The sequence below is a fragment of the Gymnoscopelus microlampas genome (assembly GCF_963454915.1).
Source record: "Gymnoscopelus microlampas genome assembly, chromosome: 23".
Taxonomy (NCBI): Eukaryota; Metazoa; Chordata; class Actinopteri; order Myctophiformes; family Myctophidae; genus Gymnoscopelus; species Gymnoscopelus microlampas.
In genome coordinates this window covers 34,593,557-34,612,822 of record NC_139960.1, presented here as the reverse complement: position 1 = coordinate 34,612,822, position 19,266 = coordinate 34,593,557, and the positions used below count along the sequence as shown (strand labels likewise).

Below are 19,266 nucleotides of genomic sequence, written 5' to 3'. Positions count from 1 at the left end.
AGCAAAAATAGCCAATCTACAAGCTCAAAACGTGTCGTGATCGGCTATTTTTTGCTACTTTTGAATTTGAATCCCGAAAAGGGATTGGTTGTATAAACGCAGAGAGGTGGACGATATATTTTGTTGCTCACATATTGTATAAATAAACCATTTTTTGGGGGGGTTGTAAAATGGAAGCACTTTCACGTCACGACAAACCTGAGCTCAGGTGACCCAGACACTAACCTCATCTCAGCCATTACAGCGGTTAATGGGAGCTGATCCAGGGTCAGCGCTTAGGGAGGAGTGACCGTTTCGCCTACTGTGTTCTGCATGGTGGGTTGAGTCTGGCACCTCATACTCCGCTAACCCGGTCCATGTGTGGAGACAGCCAGGTCCAGATAAATTAGTCACACTTCACACACACACACACACACGCACGCACGCACGCACAGTCGCACACGCACACGCACACGCACACGCACACGCACACACACACACACACACACACACACACACACACACACGCGTTTGTATTACTATACTTGTGAGGACATCAACGCTTTAGGAAAGCGATTTTATGAATGTCATTTAAAAATACATATATTTTGGCAGTTTTAATCCGTAAGCCTAAAGCCGAAAAACAGCAGATCTACAAGCTCACAACGCGTCGCGCTGCGACGCGTTGTGAGTTTATAGATCGGCTATTTTTCGGTGCATGACACTGGCGTGCAACTAAGTATAAATCATGTTTAACTCTAATTCCAATCCCTAAACCTAACCTCTAAATGTCTAATCCTGACCTGAATGTTTTCTAATTGTTAAAGTATCTCTAAAAAAAAATTTTTTTTAACTATAAAACAACCATTTGTCTTGTGAGGACCAGGAGAACAGTCCTCACGATGTATATTTCTTCAAATTCTACTATACTTGGCCCTCGCAAGTATAGTAATACACACACACACACACACACACACACACACACACACACACACACACACACACACACACACACACACACGATAATCCCCAGGCTTTAGTGGCACAGCGGGAGTGCGGTGGTCTTGTGTGGCTTTATTAATGGGTGGGGCAGGGAGAGGTGAGATGGAGGAGAGTGCGATGGAGAGACAGAGGGAGGCGAGAGAGAGAGAGAGAGGGGGGGGGGAGAGAGAGAGAGAGAGAGAGAGAGAGAGAGAGAGAGAGAGAGAGAGAGAGAGAGAGAGAGAGAGAGAGAGAGTACACTACAGAGGGGGGAGTCCCACCAGGTGCTAATAGATTTCCTGCAGCTTCGGAGCGTTTGGTCGCACCAGTCCCCTGGAATGGAGTTCGGGTTTCATCTGGAGCGGAGTCGGGTTTCATCTGTGGCAAATTACCCGGACCGGGGTTTGACCTCCCTTCAACACATGCCCCAGACACACGCCTGGGCTGCAACACACATTCCAGCACGCACACACGTGCACATACGCGCATACACATACACATACACATATACACATATACACATACTGATACTATACACATACACGCATGCACGCACGCACCCATGCACACCCTCTAACAGCTTTGTAGTTCTATATTGCCTCTGAACACACACCGACTCACTGGTCAAATGCATTCTTCACACACATTCTTTCTCTTCTCCTGCTTTCATGCACACCCACACACACCCCCACACGCACACGCGCACACACACACACACACACACACACACACACACACACACACACACACACACACACACACACACACACACACACACACACACACACACACACACACACACACACACACACAGTAATCATTCCTTAAAATAGCTTGTTGCTTGTTAAACTTGTTGCTTAAAATCGAATTGTGCCCATGCTACACGCGCGCACGCACACACACACACACATTTGAATTCTTTATTTATGTCCACATAAATACAAGGTCTAAAGGACACAAATACTGGTAGTGCAATTTGACACTGTGGGTTACTATGGCATAAGTGTCGAAAAAATGCAATCACAGTTACAGTTATACAGTTATACTGTACACACACACATAGGGCCCAACAGGCAGTATACAGCTTAAGGGTACAGATAGCAGCGCCGTCTCCAAATAGCGCGACTGCCAATGATAGCTGACACTGAGCAATATTTTGCTAGCTGTTTGGCTCTTCTCTTTGAGAGACCAGCCATCTGAAAGCCTCTAACAACTAGCTTATGAACATGGCCCAGGCTGCCAAATATGAAAACTAAAAGTTTACAATTGTAGCCCAATTGCGACATGGTCTGCTCTAGCAGTTGATATTTGAGCACCTTAGTTATAAAGGCTTCTTCTAGGCTGTGGTCAAACGTACAGCCAACCTCTAGAATGAGAACCTCTCTACTGTTCTCATCAACAACAACAATATCGGGGGTATTTGCTGCTATATCAGAGAACATTGAAACATCACTACACAGATTGAACATACTCGACTTCACAGTGGAGTGCTTATACAGCACTGGTGCAGGTGACCTGAATGTGGAAATGATACTGTCTGCAATCAGATCCACAATTCTATCATGTCTACACACACGCACGCACGCACGCACGCACGCACGCACGCACGCACACACACACACACACACACACACACACACACACACACACACACACACACACACACACACACACACACACACACACACACACACACACACACACACACACACACACACACACACACACACACACACACACACACACACACACACACACACACAGCAGGGCGTGCAGAAGTCTTTTAAACCATGCCAACACTTTGGGGTGTTCTGTTTACAAGTGATTTTCTGTTTTACTTTTCCTTGCATGCGTGTGTGCATGCGTCTGCTGCCGGTGTGTGTGTGTGTGTGTGTGTGTGTGTGTGTGTGTGTGTGTGTGTGTGTGTGTGTGTGTGTGTGTGTGTGTGTGTGTGGGTGGGTGGGTGAGTGAGTGAGTGAGTGGTCTGGACTGATGCGTGCCAGTGTTGGGGGGGTTGGGGGAGGGGGGGTGTAAATGACTCAGCAGAGTGATCAGAGGGTAGATAAAGTGTGTGTACACACACACACACACACACACACACACACACACACACACACACACAGGCAGACATGGTAAACAGGGCCTGTCGTGTCTAAGGGTCTTTATCAGCTTCCTGTGTGTGCCAGAGCCCAATTCTTCATCACACACGCTTCCACCTTCATCACGCACACGCACGCACGCACACACACACACACACACACACGCACGCACAAAACATGCTGACTGGACAGCCGTCTCTCACACACCTGCAGCTTCCAGCAGAGGAATAATTACTATAACTCACACGTTTACAATTTCAAAGATGTTTGTTTGTGTGTAGACGGTGTATGTCTGTCTGTCTGTCTGTCTGTGTTATATAACTCACTGTTTACCTTGTTAGTCACTGCTTGTAAGACTCTACTGTGTATACTGTCTGTCTGTCAGTTAATGAGGTCAGACAGACGGACAGACGGACAGACGGACAGACAGACAGACAGACAGACAGACAGACGGACAGACGGACAGACGGACAGTCAGTCAGTCAAACTGACAGTCATTCAGTCAGTGTTATGATTATGTGATTATAGGACTGACCTGCTTGACCGAGTACATGTGTTGAATCACTATCATCTGCGTAAGCACACACTGATCCACTTCCATGACCATCAACCACTTTATCAGATAGACTGACGTCCGCTGCATTCCCACTCATTCTGTTCTTTTCCATGTCTCATGTCTTCAACAGGGGGTCTTCAACAGGGGGTCCGGGAACCCTAGGGGGTCCTCAGAGTTACTACAGGGGGTCCGCCAAATCTTTGTGTGATATATATTTTTTTTACCTTAACCACTTGAACCCTAACATCTCTTTGTTGAGGAGATTTTTGGCAAAGAGGTGTTTGGTGTAGAGGGAAAAAAGAGTAGACCAAGTAAACAAAACAAGTTTAATCTGAAACACACTTTTATACAATATAGAGGGGGTCCCTCCTTCATCTCTCTCTTAGCTAGGGGGTCCTTGGCCTGAAAAGGTTGACGACCCCTGCTCTATGCTCTATGTGTGTAATACACTTCAGAACGTGTCGGTAACAATAAAATGAAATGAAATAGCCTTCATCATCAGGATTTCAAATCACTGGATGTGATTTCATTCTGTGATTCACGCTACATCAACGGTGTGTCAACAAAGCATAATTTACTCAGAGGAATGGTCACTTCCTGGAGGTCACTGTACAAACCACGCTAACCTACTCCCGTTGAGCTTCGGTTGTTATCCTTACTATTTATTCTACCCCACCTTTCCTCCTGTCCTTTGCCTCTTAGGTAAACGTCTTGCTAATTACCGCCCACATCTCCAGTGAAAGGGAGTTGTTGATAGAATCAGAATCGCTTTATTTGTCAACTTCCCTGTGTACGTACGTACATAAAGAATATGAAATTCTGTTCCCCCTCAGCCATTTCTAGTGCAACATAAAACAACAAACTATCTAACTAATGTCATAAACAGACAAAATCTAAACCGCAACATAGACCAGTGGTTCTCAACCAGTGGTCCTTGAGGGGGTTCCAGGGGGTCCCCAGCTAAAGGTATTCATACGTTTAGATTTAAATTGAAATCTATTTGGCCACGGGCCTCCATTTGAAAAGGTGCCAGGGTCAGGGACCCCTATGAGAGAAGATTTGTCAAAATGTGTCAGCATTTTTCGGAAATGGACGATCTATAAGCTCACAGCGAGTCGCATTGCGACACACCGGGAGCTTGTTGAGCCGAAATATACAATAGTGCTTAAGTGCTTAAAGTTAAACTGTTCCCTATTTTGCCAGGGACCCCCTGGAACCCCCTCAAGCACCGCCTGGGGGTCCCCGGCCGGAACCCCACTTTGAGAACCAGCACGATAGACCACCAGTCGTGCAAGGGTGACTCGTGTCTCCCTGACGGAAGCCACATCGAGCCTTTTGGTCCTTTTGGTCACTGTGTGGCCCGGTGAGGGAAAGGGCTTGTCCACATCTGCACCAGGAATTCTGTCCGCCCCCCCCACCCCCCCCAATACAGACAGGGCCCCCATTTAGCTTCACTTTCACCGTAGTCCAAACATGAAAGGAGCGTAAAAAAGCCAGTGCTACCAGACTGCAGCAATTACAACAAAGGCAGTTGCCGATGAGTCACAAAGTCAGCGAGCGCCCAACTGAGCTTTAAGTGGTTCAGAGCTGCATGGTGCAGCAGGTGGACTCTGGAATTCGAGAGAGAGAGAGAGAGAGAGAGAGAGAGAGAGAGAGAGACCGAGAGACCGAGAGAGAAAGAGAAGGGAAGGTAGAGCCAGCTATGCCACTGGCATAACACATTCCAGGTTGTCACAATGGGCAAAGCGCTGGTCGTGCAAAGACAGGGAAGGATTATGGACTGTGGCAGGGAGGGAGTTCTCAACGCGTTACACCTGCCTAATGGAACAAGACTGCGACTCACACTCTGAAGAAGGCTGTTGTGCTGGCTTGTAATCCCGTTTTATATAATGCATGCATTGTTTTTCATATTTATAATATGAAATAAAGACTTTTTCAACTTTTCTCCCAGAAGAATGCCTTGGATTTCTTTCTTTTGTTGACCTTTTGGGTTCCGTACCAAAGAGCACCTTCAGCACAAAAGGAGCTTCAAATTGTCCAGTGACAAGGGCTGTCCTTCATAGCCGGTTCATTGATTGTATGCAGCAAACATTATCTTACGCCATTCGTCGACAAATCAACTCATTGATTAGTCAAAAACCTCTTACGACTATCAGTTGACTAAGAAAGTAGTGGAGATCAGTCCTAGACTACATACACGACGTTTATGCAACTTGGAGCTGAGACAGAGAGCAAGCATCACTGCCAGGCCTCCTCACGATCATCTCAGTTATGATGATCCATGACACGAAACCGATTCCATATTGCATATCAGCACGTCAAGCTGAGATGCGTGATAAGCACAGGTCCGGATGTTCCAGTCCATGTTCCTACTTCACCATCAATTGCACGATAATCAGTGGCAGCTCCCATAGCTTAGATATGATGTCCCCCATGTGTGTTTAAAACTCAAGCGCAGACTGGAGCCGCTTACAGCTTCTGTATACACGATGCATCAACATCATACTTTTACTGTAATCTCCCCGCCGCACTAATCTAATCTCTAATACATTCCGTTGACCCTCGGGGCACGGCCTGTATAAATGAGAGAGGCACAGTAAAAACAGACCCATGGATGCTAAATAATATCAGTCCCAGCCTTCCCCTCCAATGGAACCATCTGAATATCACAAGACGCGGTGGTTGAAGGTAACTAAGTATTTACTCAAGAGGTTTACTTTACTCCACTACAATTATTTGAAAACTTGAATTTCTAGTTACCTTGCAGATTTAGATCAGTATTACAAAACATACATTAACCACTAAAGCCTTGTTTTATTCTTTGGTTATTCAAAAAGTGCAGATCTACAAGCTCACAGTGTGTAAACGTTGTGAGCTTGTAGATCTGCTTTTTTTTTTTAAGGTTTAGACATTTAAACAATATATACTGTAAAGACAGGACTTTTACTTGTCACAGAGTATTTCAACATTGTGGTATTACTACTTTTACTTAAGTAATAAATCTTCTTCCGCCACCGATGACAAGACGGCCAGCCACCGCAGTTGCGACCGGGGGTCGCGATTCTCGTGAATAAGCGAGGAGGTATGTCTTTTGTGAGGCATTTAAATTAGTGGGTAGAGAAACCTTAAGTTGGGGTCGCCGGAGAGACGGAGGGGTGGCGGGGTAAGGATGGGTTCTCCGACAAACACAATAGGAGACGGTAACGACCGTTACATTTTACACCGACCGAGGAGCAGAAAAGACACGAGTTGCTGAAAGAGGCCCAAACCCCATCAAAGCCTCGGCGGTCTGATCCTCCCGTCTTTGTTGTCGGCTGAGGTTCTACAGCGTCGGTTTTGACTCCACCGCCGGCGACTAAGTTGTTCTTTCTTCACATCAAGCATGTGTCTACTGTGTCATTAGTAAGCCGTACATCTGTGCAAAAACAAAACTTTGTCTTTTTTGTTGGGGTTGGGGGGGGGGGGGGGGGGGGGGGGGGATGGGGCTAGCAGTCAAAGGGGATTCCGTGTGACCACTAACAGGTTTCGTGTGTGGTAGTTAGAATGCAGACACCATATTATCACCCTCATCCACTATGCGGTGGTTCCCAAACTTTTTTTCCATTTCAAGAATCCACAGGTCTGAGGTCGGCATGCGTTATGGAACAAATGGACCCGTAAGGGGTACATGGGCTCCATTTATACACTGGTTCCATTTGTACACTCGAGTTACAGACCTGTAAGGATCCATTTGGTTACATTTATAACCACAAAATGTAAACAAAAGAAATGTTCACAAAATAAATGTTACCAAGTCTGGCGTGACGTGGTGCTGTGATCAGCGCTGTCCAGCACGATGGGCAAGACCTAGCCGGTTGAGTGTCTAAACGGAAGTACCGGAATTTGGCGGAAGTATACCGCCCAAGGAAATGACAACAATGAAACGAGTGTTGTGATTGGTCGAAAAATATAGTTTCCGGGGGATATACGTACAACGGAAGTCCCGCCCCTATAAACACTCTCTGCTTTAGGTCGTGACCAGGCTTTTCTCTTCGCAGATGAGTAAGGCTGGGAACGAGGCTAGGTGTCCGGGGGTTTTCAAACTGCAGGTTTGCGACCCATAATTGGGTCACAGCAGAGGGCCAGGTGGGTCGGGGGATGGGCATAACAAAGCACTGTTTTATCTCTACCGGTGGGATTATGTTATCACTCTTGTCCGCGTGTGTGTGTGTGTGTGTGTGTGTGTGTGTGCGTAACGCCCGGGATTCAAACTCGGATCTCCTGCATGGAAAGCCAACATCTTAACCACTAGCCTAAAGGGGAATCCCCCCTTGGCCGGGGAGAGATATTAGGCTTTTGGTCATCAGGCAGATGCTCTGAGCCGCTGCGTGTGTGTGTGTGCGTGCGCGCGTGCATACGTGTGTGCAGCTCGGTCACCCATGCCCATAAAATCATGAAAGCAGCGTCCGTTCTATACCTCAAATTTGAATCACCAGCAAAATAAGCATCATAGCATCACATCTAAAGGTAGGGTAAGTTATTTTCCTTTGTTAAAATAAGTGTTAAACAGCTCTATATTCTGATAGTACTTATTGCTATAGAGTGTTTGTTCCGTAATAGGAGTCTCCATGTCTCTCCAGCTCTTAAAACAGATGCATTTGCAACAATGCATTTTTAGGTCGGGATACCAATTTTATCCAATCAGGAGAGAGAGAGAGAGAGAGACGGGGAGACCCCTGAAAATGAAAATAACTTACCTTTAAACCCCATATGCATGTAAAGCGACATGTGGTCAGCATAGCATGAGAAACTTCACCTATAATGAAATGCCCAAAATAGCGAATAGCAAATAGGTTAACTTAAAATTGCTTAAAATCCCAAATGCAGTTTCACACATAATCAGCCTTTTGGCATGTGCTCATGAGGCGTGTTCTTATTATGTGACAGCCTCTGACTGACACCAGCTATAACCACAGCTGAGAGACTGCAGAGAGATAAGCATCTGAACCACAACATGAGTGACCCTATAACGTGAACCCGGGAGGCCATTACCAGACATGAAACCCCCAAACCTCTGGCAGGAAATCCTCAGTGCGCTGATGACATCATCACTACTCATCCACATCAGTACAGGACAGGGGCGGCTTCAATATGAAGGAGGAGAAGAAACAGTTAGGACATATTTTTGTCCCAAGTACAGCATAAGACTAGTGGTGTAAAGTAACCAAGTACATTTACTTAAGTACTGTACTTAATTACAATTTTGAGTTTTTTTTTTTTTTTTTACTTTACTAGAGTATTTCCAAGTTTCAGTACTTTTACTTCTACTCCACTATACATCTCAGAGGCAAATGTTGTACTTTTACTCCACTACAATTATTTGAAAACTTTAGTTACTACTGTAGTTACTTATTTTTGATTATTATTACAAAACATACCTTAACCACAGCCCTGTATACATTTCAGCCATTTGAAAATAGCCGATCTACAAGCTCACAATGCGTTTATTAAAAAGGTCTGAAAAGTAATTACATTTTCACTTTAGAAATGTGCAGATACCCTGTATACACTTATACTGTATGTTGGTTTGTTCACTGTTGAGTGAGAAAACTAGTTGCACATTAAGCTAATAATCTGGGGACCCCCCAAAATCATTTATGCACCCCCAGTTTGGGAGCCACTGGCTTACATAACTGTGTACTATAAGTTCAGCCTTATGCAGCCTGCCATGGCTTTACCCTGCTGTATTTTTTTTTGTTTACCTGAACTGGAAAACAAACTTCAAATTCAGCCTATGGGTTTCATCGCCCCTTTATGTTTTTTTTTCTTTTTTTTTTTTTCTATAATTTTTATCCCACGATTTTGTAACCCACATTTTTTCACCCAGTGCCAATTGCCTATGTAATCCTGGGCACTACCTACCCTCTGCCAGCCTAGGGAGAGCCCAAGCTGAAGCTCATGCCTCCTTCAATGCATGAGGAGCAAGCAGGCCGCTTCTTATCACCCGACAGGGGGGAGTTTCCCTGGTTGGACATAGCGCGTGGAAGGAACACGTTATTCCAACCAGTTCCCTTCTCCTCCATCAGGCGCCCCGGCTGACCAGGGGGAGGCAGTATAGTGACCAGGATTACTACATGTTTTTGTGAGGGTATTAACTACCCTAGGAGACACGGGGAGAACATGCAAACTCCACACAGAGTAGGCCCTTTCACCAACCCCACCTAGGGTATGGGCGCCGATGACGTGGAGGAGAGAACACGCCCCCAGCGCCCACAGCGTCCCTGGCGGGAATCGAACCCAGGACCTTCTAGCTGTGAGGCGACAGCGCTACCGACTGCGCCACCGTGCCCCCATCCCCCCTTTATGTTATTGTAGCCCATAGCAGTGGTTCTCAAACTTTATTGGCTCAGGGCACCCCAGTAAATAACATTTTCATCCATGGCCCCTGAATGACACTGTTACTTACTTTATAGAAACTTACATTTATGTCATATTACGGTACGTAAATATGTAAATCTTTCCCCCTGAGATACAGTATGTCACAAGGAAAACTTAAGAAAATAACAGTTTCCATTTAGGACAGACTGAAAATAACTTTATACTTGACATTTAACCACTTTAACAACCCAGCATCCCTATTCATGCACCAAAAATAGCAGTGTAGATCTATTATGTTTGGCAAAGAGATTTAGTGTAGAAGAGTCAGTACAGTCAGTGCAACTCAGATCAGTTGTATTAGAGGGTCTGTCAAATTGAAGTGATAAATTCCAACTATTATCAAAGTATTCTGCTGCACCCCGGGACTTGTGCGTGGCACCCTGGCCTATAGGATATAGTTTCTATAATAAAAACATATTTCCACTTACTGGGACAAAGATTGCATGCTCAGAATTACAGTGAGACTGATGATGTGGTCTGTTACTATTCATATGGATGCTGTGTCATCCGAATGTATATTGTTTATTTGTTCACATGTGCTATGTACATTATTTAGATAGTATGCTCTTAGCTTGTCAACAGATTCTAAGTATATAATTTAAAAAAATGTATACTGTTTGATATTTAGAGAACACGGTATTTATACTAGGTCGGATGTTTACTTCCTCCAGAAATCTCCCAGCAAACTGCAGTTCTGCTACAACTGTCAATTCTTCCAAATCAAAGCTGAATACTTTTCTATTTGCCACTGCCTTTTATTGAGGCTTTTGATACATTCCTTTAGTCTCGTATTTTATATCTGTTTTATTTGAGCTTATTCCAAATTTGCACTTTCTTAATAATGTGTTTTTTGTAAATAACGTTTGCTAGTTTCTTTGTAGAAATTAGTTGTTTTCTTTGCACTCTATTTATGTGACCTTTTACCCTGTCATTTGTTGACTAAGGGTTCATGCCTTTACTCCGATCTTGCACTTTGGAGGTCGCTCTGGATAAAATGTCTGCTAAATGCCGAAGTTGTAAATTGCAATGGACTGCTCGCCTGGGACGGTGCCTTTGACAGCTTTTAAATTAACCATTTAACCATTAACCATCAACATTCACGTAACATGCCATAAGATTTCCGTGTTAATATAGCTGTATACTATCTCCTTGTTTCATATTCAGACTTCATGGACCGTACTGTAAGGTTCTTGACGTCTTCTATCTAGTCAACGTCTAGGACATCAAGCGTTCCATAAAGCTAGCTGGTACGATATTGTTACGATCCATTTCCTGTGCAGAGTCTGTAAAATATGCAATTTCATATTATTGCTCTCCATATGGCCATTCCCCCAGCTGGGCTACCAATAATAAAGGCCATTTTTTATTAAACATAAATACTAAAGACGTTGTAATTGGTCTCATTAAAAATGTCCCCAACCACCTAAAGGATTTACCTTCTCTTCGTGGACTAGTGGTATAGCACGCAGAAACTAGGGCCTAGTTTTTAATGTCTCTAATAAAGAGGAAAAATGAGCCTGTAGTTTGTCTTTGGGGGGCAGTGAACAATAGTAGCTCTTAGAATCTGGAGTTGAGCACAGCTGGTTTGGGGTTCAAGTGCGCGCAGAACGAGCGGGCTAACAAGAAAGCTGCTTGTTATTCAATCAGCGTGCAACAGGGGAAAACAGGAATTACCGTGGATTTATGAGTGGAAGCACTTTACGGGTCAATCTTAATGGATGTGTCCTCTAAGCAAATTCAATGTCATGGCGTACAGTACAATGGAGAGGCTGGGACGGAGGCCGGCGGCTCCTGCTCCCATTCTTCATGTTCCCGGAGGTTGTTGATGTTGGCTGGATGTCAGCGCTCTCGAGGCCGCCGGTTGGTGGGAGAGACTGGGGGGACACTGGGAGAGCCCGATGCGGGTGCTTCCTTCCCAATCTCACACACGATTAGAGGGGAAATGTGTTTTGGCAAGTAACAGTGGTGAAAGAAGTACTCAGAGTAAAATTAGAAATACCACAAAGTAGCAATACTCTGTTAAAGGCCTGCAAACAAAACTAGAGTAAAAGTGTAAAGGTACTGGAATTAAAACCTATACTTCAGTTTTCATTATGTAGAATGTCCTACTGTCCGAAAGTGTTTTGAAAATAGCTGAAATACAAGCTCTACGATGCAATGCTTTTTTGTGCTTGAAAATAGGCTATTTCAAATATCACATAGAGCTTAACTGGTTAATGTATGTTTTATAATAATAATAGTAATAATAATCTAAATCTGCAACCTTTCTAGTAACTAAAATTGTCATATAATTGTAGAGAAGTGGAAAGTACAATATTTGCCTCTGAGACGTATAGTGGAATGGACTTATAAAGTATGGAAAAATGGAAATACTGCAAGTAATTAAGTACCAGAAGTACTAAAGTACAGTATGTGAGTAAGTGTCTTGCCACCACTGGTTAGTAACAGTAATCTGATCCACTGCGGGGGAAACAATACATTTACGAGAAAAGGCCATCAGCCAGTGCAAGTGGACACCATGCAACAGATAGTAATCATAAAGTTTTATTCTGAATATATCGTATTTGCACATGAATAAACATGTCTTTTTCTCCATCAGATTATAAACATTATTGTCCCCCCCCCTTCTGTTCAGAACATCAGCATATTGTACAAATTTGTACACGATTAATTCAGGTTGAATCAAGTTCCACAAAAGTGTCACATTGAAAGCACAATCGAGGGAGATTTGACAGAGAAGGCCGCCGCCCCAAAACCCTACCAAAGGGCGTCTGGCACGGGGCAAATTGATGGACAGATCCATCCACCAATGGCCTGCCTTAAAACCACAGGCAGCAAAAGATTAACGGGCCTGTCAATCACAAAACGTCCACTTAGAACACACACTAAAGCAATCCTCGGATAGAAAAGAAACCAAACCCAATCCACACAGAGCACCGACAGCATGAAAACACTTCCAATCACATTTACAATATAGTATTCCTGAGGTGACAGCATCTGATTTTAGCACTTACAGTGGCAAAAACACGTCTGATGATTACTGTGGAACTTCTACAAGCTTCCCTGACTGCTTCTGATGTGTTGTTTAAAAGCAAAAATTACACTTTGGCAGAAGTTTGGGTTGTGTAGTTACCTTGCCATGAGGTTACTTTAAATATTAGTGAGATAGCTTCAATAGTTGCTCCATTGATTAGACATTGATATTCCAAATGAGAATACTATTTTGGAATGTCAATTTTTTTTATCAATGGATCAATGCGGTGTGTGTATACCCTCCTCCTCCCCTCACTATCATCACAGAGCCCAAATTGGCTAAACTAAAAGTGACTCACAAATGGCTTTGGACCAATCGGGATGGATTGCATATCGCATTCTAACACCACAATAATCCATGGGATCGCTTTCGCTGGATCAACTCAGACTTGAGGCTGTCCCAAATGCTGTCTCCCCAAGAGAAAGGCAGTAATAGCTGATCAACACCGTTATCATATCATGAACAAACGCCTGACAACCTGGGAGATTATGGTTCCCGACATTACACACCTAAGCAGGAGCACGTACAGGATATGTTATCTTTTTTTTCCTTTTTTTTCTTTTTTTTGTCATTGCCGACCACTAACCATGCAGCACAGGGAAACATTTAGACTTGCATCTTATTTTCTCAGTCTTCGTTAACAGTGCATTGACATTACAGTATGATAATAGGTTTCTCCATAAGAGAGCAAGAGATTCCTATGGCACTTGATAATTCTCGAGTGTTAGTAGATATTGAGGATCATAAAAAGCGGTAACCAGGGTTCGATTTGCTGGGGGGGGTCCCCACTGGTCTTTTATTTTCATGGAGGTGGGTATGTTTTATCCCTGCTAGTCAGATTACAGATACAAGCAATTCCATTTGGGAAATGCAGACTGTCTGATATTTATATTTGATGATATGACAATTTAATGAAAAATAAATGTACCAAAAAATAGTGAAAATAGCAGCTCTACAAGGTGTTGTGATGCATTGTGATCTTGTAGATCGTCTATTTTCTCTCTTTGACGTACAACAAAGTATATATAGGGACTTAAGTGGTTAAGAAAATCTCTTCTCCCCCCTCTGCTTTTTTTTTTTTTTTTACAAATCGAACCCTGGCGAAAAAACATTAGTTCAACCACACTGTTTTCATCAGAAGACTAATAGCTACAGTATACGGTTAGAGGAAAACATTGACAGTAAATTGCGGCCGTGACCGCCTGTTGAAGACACTAACACGATGGCGGTTTCAGTGATGGTAGCTTCATCGCCACGTAATGAGAGCGGCGGCGACGTAGCATCGACTGATTTAAGAGACATTCCCCTCGTTCTGCGTTTAGAGGATACGGATGAAAAGACTGAAACTTCTTCATGTGTGAGACAACAAGAATGCCATTTTGTAATTAGAACCTATTGGACTGTAATGAGGGGGGGGTGTCTTAAAATGGTAATGTGGGACCACCACACCGCGTAATCATGTGGTCGGCCGACTCCACACTCGAGGATCCCGGGCACAATTGTGGTTCCCCGGCGCACATGCATCGCTAAATGGAAACGAAGCGTCGATGTCTCTGACAGCCGCCCCACATTTCCATCGAAGCGTATTGTTTCGGGCAGGGCCTCGCTTCCTTAACAGCAACATAATGAGGCATTACGATTAGAGAGGACTTACCAGAAACTATGATTGTCAGCTCTCATTTGAGACAGAAAAATGACGAGAATCAGTATCAGGCTGCAGAGGGAAGCAATGGATCCCATGTTTGCCCCCCCAAAAAAAGAGAAAGAAAATCTTTTGAGATCAAGCCAGGATGCCATCACTTCGTCATGACTTCAATATCTTCAAAAACGATCCGTTTAAACTGCTTTGTCCTGATCCTTTCCTGCTTTTATGGTCAAATGTTCTATGCCGTATATGGTCGCTGTAGGGCAGAAACCTCTTATCTCCATATTCTAAGTTTTTGTGTGTGTTGGTAAATTAACGCCCTTCTTGATCATACTACAGCGTGACACAAACGTATAAAAAGTAGCAAATATACAAGCTCGAAATGCGGCGCGAAGCAACACGTTTTGAGCTTGTAGATCTGCTACTTTTGTTATTTTTTAATTTGAATCCCGAAAAGTAACAGCTTTGGACACATGAGGTTTCCACCCGACAGAGACAGAAACTTTAGAAAATTGCAGATCTGCAAGCTTGCTTGTACATCTGCTACTGCAGCTACTTTTATACGGCACGGTCATATGACGAAGCATAAGATAGCGCACTAAATGATCAAAAATGATTAAAAAGATGAAATGTGGAGATACAAGGCCCCTGCCCAACAGCGACGATCTTACGTACGCAAATAATTAAACAAATATACTTAATTTGTTACACACCGTCTCTTTCATCTGCAGTCCATCATAAATACATATTTCCCCCCCGACATCATAGTTAATAAAGTTCAAATCTGCTACGAATTCGACACCCAGTCAGACCTTTCATCCCCTTCAAACGCTCAGCTACCGTGTTTGAATTTGGCGTCGGCTGCTTTTGAGAGGCCAGATTTGGTCCGTTGAAATTTCAGGCACATTTCTGTCACGTTTAACAATGTATGTATTTGGCAGCATTTTATGTTTGCGAGGAATGAATTCACTGATTAGTACATTTCTAGAAAGAAAAACTAAATGAACGTGAACACATAACCTTGCTATGGAATCCGGACAGTCTTTATTGTCTGAGAACTGTCACACGGAAGTTATGTATGTAGGGGTCTTCAACGTTTTTCAGGCCAAGGACCCCTTAGCTGAGAGATAGATGAAGCAGGGACCCCCCACTACATATTGTATAAAATTGTGTTGCAGATTAAACTTTTTCATAGATTTCATAGATAGCTTCATTGACTATCATCACTGTTGTGTAAATTCAGTTTTTTTGTCCATTTCAGACACTTAACCACTTAAACCTCCAATACTTAGTACTTGATCTGTTCCTTTCCCCCCTACAACAAACGCCTTTGCCGAAAATAGCCGATCTGCAAGCTAGACATAGAGCTTGTAGATCTGCTATTTTCGGCTAATGTTCCCTGCAGAAAAGGAATTCTAGTTCAAGTGGTTAATGTAAAGAAAAGAGAGTTTGCCGAACCCCCTGTAGTAACTCTGAGAACCCCCTAGGGGTCCCGGACCCCCTGTTGAAGACCCCTGATGTAGGCTATGTCACCTCGCTACCGTACAAGAAGGCACACCAACACAACCAAGACAAACTCATGTCCGAGCATGTCAAATCAAACACAGTTATAGAGTGATTTATAACCATGGGTTGGTTTTAAGTAAACCACTTAAAACCCTATATACTTAGTTGACCAGAGTCCCCCAGAGGGCTATATACTGTAGTAGCCCTACTCCTTTTTTCCCTTCTACATTAAATAATAGCCGATCTACAAGCTAACAATGCGTCGCAATGTGATGCGTTGTGACCTTGCAGATCTGTTATTTTCACTGAATGTTCTCACCCAGAATAGGGACAATAGGGCTTAATTTCATTAGTGTATTTAACGTCAAGGGAAAACATTCACTACAAAAAGAGATATTACGTCCTTTATTCAGGGGAATCTCTCAACGAACGCTGTTGAATGTTTGTACTTTCAATTTCTAAGCAGGACAGCAGTGGATTCATTTCAAACCACTTCTATAACATCATTGATTTAAAATGGTGGCAATAAACCCAACATGAAACAGCAGCACGCTTTCCTGACTCATCACTCTTAACAAATAAATAAATACACAAATAAATAAAACACTTCCTTTAAGTCAGTAGCCACACTGAACACAGCTAGAGGTGTGCTCACACAGTCCAAATGGCACTAGAGTTTATTATGTCCGACAAGCACACACCAGAGACTGGCCAGGGCTATCCTGATTGGTTAACGTGTGCTATGGCAACAGAGTTGTGATTGGAACGATCCAACACCAAGGCGAGAGAACCAGGGACATTGAGCCAATCCTGATTAGGGTTGATGGTTTAGGTTGATGGTACAGTACGTTCTCACGTACAGTAGAACTGAAGGCCTGTGGTTTGTCGTCATAAATATAAGGACCAACAGGTTTTCATAACAGTTTAATTTCACACCAGAGAAGACGGGTGCGAATGTAAAGGCCCCGACACACTGAAAGCACCATTGACGTGCGTCAAGCGAGGACGTCTGTTCACATCGTCAATTTAATTTTTAAAAACGGACTTGTGTGTCTAGAACACTCAAAACAAGTGAAAGCAAACATTACATAAACTGCAATACGAGTTTGAAAAGATGTCGCCAAACTCTGAAAGACACGTCGACAGGTTTGATGATGCGAGCGAGCGCCTTGGCGCTTTCAGTGTACCACGGCCTTAAAGGCGCTGTTGTTGTCGTTATAAACCTTCAGACACGTTTTGAAGGGAGGCTGTGTGACACGCTGTGCCAACATGACAGTGAAAGAGCACATTGACACCAACGCCACTAAGTTAGGCTACAAAAATTAAAAAACAGGCCCAGACCTGACGCTCAGTGTAATGATGTAGTGTCTCTTATTGCAATATCAGCTACAAAAACAGAACCACAAAACAATAAACACTGAATAACTAGCCACTGCAAATCGGTTCAAAATAAATTATTCAAATGAGACATGTTTGCAAAAAGGGCACCGCTGTTTCTGGCAGTGTTGAAAAGAATTGCGCAAAAAAAAACGTCAAGCCCACCCCCCACCCCCACAACCTTTGGATCCAGGAGTCCCCCTCTGTAAGGCAGTCCAACCTGTAGGGAACGCCACAATAAACCAATATTCATCTCCGGGTTCCACTAATCTCAGATGGCTGCAGGAAGTAGCAGGTTGGAGGGTTGGAGTTCCTTATCTTCCAAAACGCACACATGGTTTTCCTTACGTCTCCCCCCCCCCCCCCCTTCCCCCTGGGTGAACTGACAATGAAGACTCCCGTTCAGGCAAAGGGACCGAAACCTTCCTTCCTTCCTTGCTTGTTGAGGAGCGTTCGTCATCAGGTGTCGACTTGTTCAGCCAAGGTGGGGCGGACATGCATGCTGGTTACCATGGTGAGGGATCAAGGAGTCAAAGGAACGAGGGGTGGGTGGGTGGGTGGGGGTGTAGGATGGGGGTTGTGTGTGTGTGTGTGTGTGTGTGTGTCTGTGTGTGTGGTGGGGGGGAGGGTCTTCGTCAGCAGAAATGACCGTTAAAGGGTTGGAGGTCATGAGGGGACGACGGCGAGGTGTCTGGATCCGGTCAGAAGCCACAGGAGGAGGAGATGCAGAGCCACCATTTGCCACAGAGACGGGGTCAAGCTAGAAGCCCCCCCACAGGCGAAGTCCTTCTCCTGCTCCGACAGGAGGAGGAGGAGGTGGAGGAGGAGGAGGTGGAGGAGGAAAAGACAGCCCGTTAGCTGACTGGACTGGACAACGACCCGTACATCTAAACATCTCCTAGATATATCATATTATTGTCCCTGAGGACTTGTCACCGACTTGCATTAAAGCTCAAATCTGGGACTTATTTGAATGAATTTAACATAATTTTAATGACAATACAACAGACCTGTTGATAATGAAGCTTGCTGACAATAATTGATTTTCAAGCTAACAATACACCACCGCGCGCAATGTTAGCTTGAAAATCACTTCTTTTCGGCAAGCCACGCTGTCATACTACAAACTAGAAATCTGGGTTTACTGGATGCAAAACATGACAGACCAGTGAAGCAGGACCTGACTATAGAATATGAACGTTTATGATCTCTACAAAAATCTTTCTGATGCGTTTTGAACTCTTAGCATCTGGAAACCTACAAGAGACAGAAAGGGCTGCCTTTGTGTTCTCCCCCTTTTCTTGTAGAAAAAAATACTTGAGGATACTTATAGAACATTAAAGAGCCATTGGAGGGTCTGGATGTTTCACGGCTAAATAAGAGGAGAGGGGTCGTGCATTAGCCAGCGTCTGGCCAGGTTAGTAAGCAGATGTCAGTACAGACAGACGCCGGACTCTATTGGCTGAGACAGATGAAGATAGATGGACAACCCGACGGAGAGAGCACGGCCGCAAAGTTCAAAGTCAGGAGGGAGGGAGAGAGTGATGGCGAGAGACAGGAAGAAAAATACGGGCGAGTCAGGCGGAGGTGAAGAGAGGACAGAGAGAGAGAGAGAGAGAGAGAGAGAGAGAGAGAGAGAGAGAGAGAGAGAGAGAGAGAGAGAGAGAGAGAG

The 19,266-nt window shown here is 44.1% G+C and overlaps 1 protein-coding gene across 1 annotated transcript in view; it reads right to left on the bottom strand.

Moving 5' to 3' along the window:
- Window positions 1–12,563: 12,563 nt before the first annotated feature.
- The window catches only part of cacna2d1a (calcium channel, voltage-dependent, alpha 2/delta subunit 1a), a 153,158-nt gene continuing 146,455 nt past the window's right edge, over window positions 12,564–19,266 (bottom strand). The window contains exon 38 of the mRNA XM_084050508.1: window positions 12,564–18,386. Within this exon, the coding sequence (XP_083906634.1) occupies window positions 18,261–18,386 (126 nt within the window). The 3' untranslated portion in view covers window positions 12,564–18,260. The remainder of the gene's footprint in view (window positions 18,387–19,266) is intronic.